The sequence below is a fragment of the Anser anser genome (assembly GCF_964211835.1).
Source record: "Anser anser genome assembly, chromosome: 11".
Taxonomy (NCBI): Eukaryota; Metazoa; Chordata; class Aves; order Anseriformes; family Anatidae; genus Anser; species Anser anser.
Window position 1 is genome coordinate 12,326,515 of NC_139732.1, and position 8,972 is coordinate 12,335,486.

General features: G+C 50.3%; 1 protein-coding gene across 4 annotated transcripts in view; it reads right to left on the bottom strand.

Annotated features, from left to right (window-relative positions):
• EDC4 (enhancer of mRNA decapping 4) overlaps positions 1 to 8,594 on the bottom strand; it is a 37,536-nt gene extending 28,942 nt beyond the window's left edge. For 3 of the 4 annotated variants that reach the window (XM_083852022.1, XM_083852020.1, XM_083852019.1), the window contains exons 1-5: positions 8,390 to 8,585; positions 4,463 to 4,619; positions 3,235 to 3,346; positions 2,063 to 2,162; positions 277 to 466 (exon numbers count right to left, since the gene is read on the bottom strand). In XM_083852022.1, coding sequence (XP_083708148.1) covers positions 277 to 466; positions 2,063 to 2,162; positions 3,235 to 3,346; positions 4,463 to 4,619; positions 8,390 to 8,468 — 638 coding nt within the window. In that variant the 5' untranslated portion in view covers positions 8,469 to 8,585. Of the gene's footprint in view, positions 1 to 276; positions 467 to 2,062; positions 2,163 to 3,234; positions 3,347 to 4,462; positions 4,620 to 8,389 lie in introns of all 4 variants that reach the window. The other variant, XM_083852021.1, reaches the window with a different exon arrangement.
• Between the last annotated feature and the right edge of the window lie 378 nt (positions 8,595 to 8,972).

The window sequence follows — 8,972 nt, forward strand, 5'->3', positions numbered from 1 at the left end:
TGGACCAGAAACTACTTTTTACTGGACCAGAGCACAGAGATGTCACTCCTACAATTTCAAGTTACAGCTGCAAGCGCAGAATACAGGAACAGGCTGATCAAGCCAACATTCATCTGGTACCCTCTGGGATGGGCAAAACTATCGACTTCCCTCCTGCAAGCTGCTGATCTGAAAAGGCTATGAAATAGGTTGCAATTCTGAGGTTGCAATTCTGAGGTTGCATTCACATGTAACCCCTATAAAAACATTGATGCGAGGCTTGATTTGACAAGATACTGGATTTTGTCTTTATCCATGGACAGGCGCCAGACAAAAAGGTTGCCAGCCTCATCCAGGCACGCCAGCTGGTTGGAGTTGAGATGAGCAAAAGCCAGGTCTGCCACACCACCCGTGAATCCCTTCAGCAAGGTCCTCTCAGCAGTGCTGATGCTCAACACTCGCACCATGGCGGAGCCATTACTGGCAGCTGCAGAAAAGAGAGAAGGAAGAAGTCACCACCTATCTGTGCGGTTTCCCTGCAGGGCTGCCTCTGTCCCCCAGGTGTCAACTTGTCATTCCCAGCATCCATTCTGCCATCGGCTGCCATCCATTGGCAGCACATTGAAAAACAGAAAACCCGTATCGATAGACACCCCTCTAGTAAGCCCTTTCAAGACCCAGCATATGTGCAAAAACATTCACCAAATTTTTCATCTTTGGTGCACAAAGGAACTACAGCAACAAAAGGGATTTTGCCTGCCTTGTAAGGGGCAGCTCAGTTCCCAAGATCTTCTGCAGTGTTTCTCGAGTACCACAAGTTCTAAGTTGCTCTGCTTAGAATGTAGCCTATCTCATGATTCTCATGAAAGAAGCTTTCATTGAACACAAGACCTAAATCTTTATCCCAGGATGATTATGAAGCTACCAAACCTCCAAGATTCACCTCTTTTGGCAATGAATTAATTTTAACTACAATTCCATTCTCAGTAACTGGACAAAAGGAGTCACTGAGAGGCAGGTAGCTCAAATACCTCTCCTGTAAGGAGAAAGTTAAAAGTATAATCATTCACCTGTGAAAAAGCACCGCTTTTTGGCTTGCGTGGCTGAAAAGAATGTGATTCACTGCATGCATATTCTAACCAAAGTTTTCAGCTTTTCCATTTCAGACAAATATCACCATAATGCAGACAGTCTTATGGAAAAAATATTGTTTCCGCTTCTAAGTGCCCAAGGCAGCCCTGGCAGGTCACTCAGCTTTCCATACCTTTACCGCACCCAAGTTTTCATACTTCAAAAAAAAAAAAAAAGGCAAGGCATCCTAAAAACACCTACTCTAGGACAGTCTCAGCTAAGAGAAATGCAGAAGTGGAGTAGTAGCTTTCATAAAAGGCCAGAGAAACTGTTGGGTGCTAGAACTAAGAAGAAAGGAAAGAGACAAGGGAGTCCCAAACACTGTGTGGTTGTACCAGAGCAGAAAGAGACATTGCAGATTGCAGATGAGTAAGTGCTCGTTTGTTTCATGTATTTTGTGAAACAATCTTTCCTTGTGTTGTCCTGCTTTTCTCTCCTTTCCTACTAAAAAGCATGCTGCATCCGCACTGCTCTTTGCCTCCTCTAAATTTAGCCTTAAACTCAACTCTAAATTTATGCAAGCATATCCATCACAAACATCTATCTACTCAAGTTACCATGTGGCTGCTTCTGTACTTAGCGACAAAGGAACTTCTTTGCTACAATTATTACTATTATTTCATTACACAAACAATCTGAACTTCAGCTTACTGTCCAGTGAAACCAACTTAGTCCTTCAACTTTTTCTCCCTCCCACTGATTCCTACTCTTTCTTATATTTCTACCTTCAGAGAAGCTTCCTGCCCAGTGGAAAGTCTCCCACACCACCAACTCTTTCCTCTCCAGTAGCTCCAGCTGCACTTTTATTCCCATTAGAACAGCATGCTGATCAGGGTATTGCAACAAGGTTCACTTATTGTCAGTTACTTTCTTCTGATGCAAACTTTGCCTCTTACAGAGATACACAGAGCAAAACATCAGAAATCATATCCAAGACAAATGGGTACCTCACCTCTAAGGGCATAAGCCAGGTAAGAGTTTGAAACAGCTATCAGATTGCCATAATAGTATTTCTGCTCCCAGTCGTACCTAGCAACAGGCTGTATTTTCACCTGCTCAAGAGAAAGAAAAAAAAAATCTATGAGAAATGTCTGGAATAAACTTTTTCCTGGAACAAACTTGCCAAATATATGATTTCTTCTAGGAAAGGTCTGTAATGCTTAACTGGAAACTGTTAGACGCAGCAGTGGGTAAGAGGAATTTCATATTGAGTGCCAGGTAGCAGAGCCCTAAATATTCAAAGTACTGGGGGCTGATGATTATTTCCTTCCTCTGCAGGAAGGAATGCAACTCACCGAACGTGTCATATTGCAGAACAACCCTCTACCCTTCAACTACAGCAAAGTGGCTTTTACTTCCTTATTAGCACTGCATCTGGATTCCCAGTCCTTGGAAACTCTTTTGAAATACAAAAACATTTGCTGCATTGGCACTTGCTCTTTCCAAGAAACTGAGTCCCAGTTTTATTTGATACGTTGTCATAATTTCTGTAGTACTTTTTAATTTTTTGCTCAGAGACGGTGATCCTCCCTTTCATTTTTAATTTCAGTATCACCTAAGCAAAACAGGGATAACACGGTACAGTATTCACGTATGATCTCTGACTTCCCTTAATTCATTGCACATCAAGGAGCAAAATGATACAATATGGAAAAGTGCCAAGAGGATGAAGGCCAGAGTTCTCTCTCGAGCATGTGCTAGTATTCTGCTACAGCACTGGTTCTCATCTCAGCATACTGCTTGTTCTGCAGCTCTGATCTGCTGGCTGGAGCCCTCAGCAGGACTGGAGCTAGCGAGCTATTAAGAGCAGTGCTCCCTCTATAGCAAAGACATTCCAGCAAAGAAACAACCAGCAGGAGAAGCTTGTTCTTGGAGGAAGGGCACTTTCTCAGGAACCTACAGCTTAGATTATTCCTGAGAGTTAAAAGATAACCTGGCCATCCTCTGTGATAACAGTAACAATCAATTACAAGATACTGCTTCAACTCTTTTCTCTTTGCTAAGCTCTCTGCCAAACTTCTACAACACAGGAAAGCAGATAGTCATTTCTGTTTAAAATATTCAAGTGCTGACCTGATGTGACTAAAAAGAATAGACAGAACCATGCTTTCTCATGTTCCTTACCTTGTTACTTCCTCTGGCCTTACTTGTGATGCTGGAATCACTGCTGGCTACTATCTCCACATCTTTTGCTGATATTACTATGCAAGTGGAGCTGTCATCACCAGAAAGGCAGCTTTTAAGAAAAAACAAAGAAGAAAAGATGAGACAGGACTCCAAAGGAAGAGAACAGAGGTCAGGTATTTGTTGTGCATAATGTTAACAGCAACACAGAAGGAATATCTGTGCATCTAGGAGGTTTGAGCTGAACAACTGAAAACAGAAATTACTTTCAGTTAAGAGTCTCCCTCCCCAGTATACCACAGGTTTGAGAGAGCCAAACACCTTGTTTATTCAGCTTAAAAACCTCCAGACTCTTCTCACAGCCCCTTAGCCTATTTGACTTGAGCACAGACCTAAATTTGGTTAAAGTAGCCTTAAAGTTGCCTACTATCCAACATTGTAAGGTGCAAAGAGACCAAAGCCAACCAGCTGGACCTCATTAACAGAGCATCTCGCTCATGGTTCTCACAAAATCGCCTCTCAGAACTACACAGAGAAAAACCAAATAAAAGGTATTTTCAGGAGCTCTGATGTTAAGAAGAGTCAGTGCATGAAGCCAACGATTACGCTAATTAGACTGATGTATGATAGCAGTTCTGGGTTCGGAATTACTCCTGTGACAAGCCCAAACTATTCTACATGCACATGTTCTCCTGCATATAGCAGGAAAAACAGTAAAACTTGGTGTGCTGTCCCAAACACACCAGTGCACACACACACAACTCAGCAGAGACGGGAAGACATCTAGCCGAGGTGCAGCTGTTCTAAGGCATGGGGGGAGAAATATTCTGACAAGTGCAAAACTGGTGTAAGTTACCTCTCGGGTAACTCGGGTCCCTGCAGGAGTCCAGCTGGAATTCTACAAGAGAATGCTAAGTTTCACCCCCAGCCCTGCTAACTTACCTCCATCCTGACTCGCGACATCTGCCGTGTGTCCAGCCCTGCACTCCTTCTCCCTAAACAGCTCTGTTGATATTATTCCTCAGCTCCTGAACAGCATAGATGTCAGGCTGCGTGCCTCAGCGTCACAAACACCACAAAAGCTCGGACCAGCAGCTCTGACTCACAACTGTCAGCTGAACTCCATGTAAAACTTACCATCGGATTCCCAGCATGCTCGTCCAGGCCCACCAGAAGCAATTTTTAACCATTTTCTATTCACTCACAGGCTCTTTTGAACAACACTTACATGACTTGCTTCTCCTGCAGGGCTCCCAGGGAAATGCTGCGATGCACCGGCTTCGCCAAAGAAGGTCCATCGCCGGCCACGATGGGATCAGGCACCAGCAGTCCGTTCAGGTCTCCATTATAGGAATTTGACGGTCTCTGGTTCTCGTTTACTGAACCTAGGAAAAAGCATTACCAACCGTGCACAGTATCCATTACAAGAAATAGCGGTGTGTAAAACACACTACCTTCAGATGTTTTTCATCAGGTTCTACTGATCTATCAGGCAGAATATGTTGAATTGGTTGGAGAAAGTATTCTTCTCTAAAAAGGATGTGTAAGACCACCCTCGTTAAACTTGTATCACACACAAGAGCGAAGTCAGGTCTTGTGTTACACAAGCACTCCCAGCAGACCAGAAAGACCAACGGAAGAAGAGGGGAGTTAGGTTCAGGGAGCAAATATTCTTGGATCAGAAGGACTAAGATGACAATTCAGATTTACTGTAGTAAATCTCATAGTCAGGTTCAGGACCAAAGGGTTCGTGAAGTGTCATTTCTAACCCTCGTGTCTGAAGAGATCTCTGAAGTCCAGCAAGCACATACGGTGGTCAGCCACAGCACTTGGGGTTGGCTGGAAATAATACACCTGTTACTTTCCAAAACTGCCTTCTAAGACCTGACCTCAAAAGCCAGGTGTTCTGCTAACCCCGCTATGAAACTGTGCAGCTGTGCCTCTGGGATTCCCACAACTCTCACTCGGTTTACTCCTCACACGGGAAGTTGGCAGCACCCAAGTTTTGTGCAAAGCAACCATTTGCTCTGAGTTTCAGCTGTGCCTTCACGTATTTGGCCAAGAACAAGTTGCCTGGTGGCCTCCATGCCTTCTGAAGGCTTCCAGAAGGGGACAGACGTAGCAGAGAGGTGCAGGAGACTCTTCCCTCTGCTGTGAGCAAGGTAATAGCCAACAATCCCTGCTGGAGACCAAACCTCCTCCGCCAACACTTACACATCAGTGCACAGAAGTCAGAGCCACCTCTCTCAGCAGCATCCTTGCTTGAAATTTTCACTGGTTTTGAAAAGTGCAATTCCGTGCACCGTTGCCAGGTAACTGCTGCAAGCTCTCGTGAAATGGCTGCTCCCAGGACCAGGAGCGCCACCGTCACTGGCACACGTAACACACCTTAACGCAACGGCGGGCAAGAGACATCTCCTCTGAAAGCAAGGCAAGCTCTCTATTACCAAAGAGTCTTAACTGCTTTCACGCATCAGGATGAACGCTGCCGTCTACAGAAGCGATTGCAACTACTGAACTTGCCCAACGAATATTTAACAACTGCCTGCTTATGACCACGGTCATTAAATCCGCAGCTACACCACGGCCACAAGAGGCCCGTGCAGCTACAGGGTGCCCCAACGCAGAGACCGCTCGGGCACCCACCTGGAGCTCGCCTCAGCTTACCTGCGCTGCGCTAAGGGAACAGCAGCTGCACTCACACAGCACCGGGAAACTTCAGGTCACCGAATGCCATCTTGTGGCCACCCAACCCACCTGTGCCACGCTTGCTGTTGCACCCACGTGTGGTGGGCACTCATCCAGCTGCAGCAGCTTCCACCTGCTGCAATTTACCCTTTGCGACCAAAAGTGGGAAAGTAACCACACAGAAAAAGCACCCAGGCTGACAGAGCGAGTCGACACATTCTTTCCTCCATGTGCAGGAACAGGAATGGCTCACGTAAGTACCTCTGCTCTTTTGGGGACAGTAACAACAGCTCCATGGGAAAGGGAAGAAGAAAGCACTCCACAGAGGCTGATGGAAACACGCCACAGTGGGACACTGAAGCGCAGGAATGTGCTTAGCCCGTCTTAGAGGGAAGCAAGCGAGCAAAGGTGTGGCCTGCACACAATCCTGAAGAGAAAGGAAGAGGCTCAGCCTTTAGCAGGTACATGAACAAAACCCAGTGCTAACAAGCCTAGTACTGGCTTCAAAGGGAAACAATACCAGTTACGTTCATCACCTCTCTGTAAGGCAGGAAAGAAGGAACAGAGTCAGGATACAGAATGCTTCCTGCTCCCACCGCCACCTTCACCTGGAGACGCTCCTTTGCGCCGAGCAGAGCACTGCCCCGACACCCGGCACACGAGCAGGGCGGGCGCAGGTAGCACTCGTTCCCCCTTGCTGCAGGCACGCCATCAGAAAGGGGCCGTGGCTGCCGAAGCAGCAAGCGATGCACACCGAAACCCAGAGAAACCCGTGTCAGGAGAATGTGTATGGGTCATGGATGGCGTCTGCACAATCACCAAACCCCAAAAATCTACAGAAGCGTCGTGACAGTCGTAAACTTTTTAGGGCAGGGAGTGATTCTTGTCACCTGCTGGGGCAGCACCCAGAATAACAAAATGCTGCTCAAGGCCACCTGCAGCTGGTATGGCAGAACTTCCCTAGGGCTAACAGCCGGGGAGAGCAGCTACAGTGTTCTCTGCACAATGGGAAAACCTGCCACAGGGGGAGTAACAGAAACTAGATCTAGAGAGGACTTTGACCACAGAAACTTTCTGCTAGACAAGACGTGATTCGTGAAGCTGCTTCTGTTCTCTTTCAGGAGCCTTGAAAGCTTCCCTTTCTTCTGACACCCTAACAGGATGTTCTGAGGCTTTCAGCTGGCAAACAAGCCTTCTTGATTTTTACTTTATTTTGTCCTGTTCTTTCAAGTCTATGTGCTGCTTACTAGCTGGGCAGTGCTTCCTGCTAAGAACAGCTGCAGGTTGGTTACAGTCCGACTTACTGTCTGGGTGCTCCTTTTCCTCTCAACTGCTTTCTTACGCACTAGAGCTGACAGAGACAGAGAATGAGATGCAGGCGACAGGAATGAATATGAAAGAAGCATGGAAAGAAGTGAGGCATCCTCAGTAAAGAATTCCTTCGTTTCTACCAGCAAGAAAAGCTGCTTCAGGGGAAACTCAAGTTTCTTTTCTCCTGTGGTGACAACTCCAACTGCTTCCCAACCACGACGCCTTTCAGCTCCTGAACTGCCTGCAAAACAAGTGCTCCCCATCACTGCACCGAGTTCTCCTTTCAGTCCTTCAAGTAGAGGACTTACTTACTGTGAAGGAAAATTACATTACCCTATAAGAACTGCGATGCTGGAGCACCCAAGCGCTCCAGAAACAACTGAAACTTCTTCAAGTAATTATTGGTTTTTCAATAGCCAGTAAAACCAAGGAAACTGGCTTCCCGTAGGCTCGCCCCACGTGCCCCTCCACCACCAGCACCTGTCCCACACAGCCCTGCGCCCAACCTCTCACCCCTGGGGCCAAGCAAAGCCAGCACAGGCGGCAGCTGCTCCGGAGCTAGCGCAGTGGCAGTGACAGACTGGCTGCTGACTCTGAGGACTCCTGAAAGCCAGGTTTCCTCAACAGGAGCACAAGGCGGGCATAAGCCGTGCCCCCGGACCCTTCGTTTCTGGGCAGAACGCCCACGACCTCAGCCTGCTTCACACCACCGGGTTCGGCTGGAGCGCTGCACCAGGTCCGAGAGCCGTGAGGGGGCTGGTGCTGGGTGCAAGCCCCGGCAGGAAGCAGCCCGGCGAAGGAGTGAAGAGGTACCGCGGCTCTGAGGTAGGAGAAAATTCATAAACGCCTCAAGACGCTACCGGGAGCCCCGCTCGGGGCTCAGACAAAAGAGAAAGCGGAAGGCTGAGGGCGGCAGCGACCGCGGGGAGCCCGGGCACCCGGGGGAACGCTCAGGAGGCTCCGGCGGGGAACCGGCCGGCACCGACACCCCCGCGGCACGGCCGCTGCCGGCTAGGGGGGGCCGGGGCAGGCGGCCCCGGAGGAGCGGCGGCGCCCGGCGGGCGGTGCCCGGAGCGCCCCGCGGGGCTCCCCGGGGGCCGCGGCCTCCCCCGGCCCGGCGGGCCCGGAGGCGGCGGCGGCAGCGCCCGGCCCTCACCTCCCGGCCGGTCCAGCTTGAGGATGTCCCGCAGGTGCTGCGTCGCGTCCTCGATGTCGATGCTGTTGGAGGAGGCCATGGGGCCCGGCCCGCCGCCCGCCCCGACGCCGCCGCGCTGCCCCTGCCCGCCGCCCACGCTTCCGCCTCCGGTCCTCGCCGCCAGGGCTCCGGGTGGAAACCTCGGCGGGGCCGCCGGGTTCCGGGCGGGGCCCCACCCCCTCGGGCCGGGCCTCGGCCCGCCGGCTCCCCGGGAGGCCTCACGGGGACGGGGGGGGGCGGGGGAGGCGCCCGGCCCGGCCGCTCTCGGTCTCCGGCAGCGCGACAGGAGGGCGGGGGTCGGGGCACCCCCGCAGAGCCCCACGGCCCCTCTCGGGGGCTCTCCCCCCTGGCCAGAGCCACCCCGGGCCCTCCCCTCGCTTCCAGCAGCGAGGTCCCTGCAGAGCGCCCCGTCCCCCTACAAGAGCTAATATCCTCCCTCGGGGGGGGGAAGCTTCCAGTGCAACTTCCCCTAGCCCAGCAGCGGGGACAGGACAACCCTGCTGGATTTGAAACAGCAGCGAGGCAGCGCGCAGGGGGTGTACGG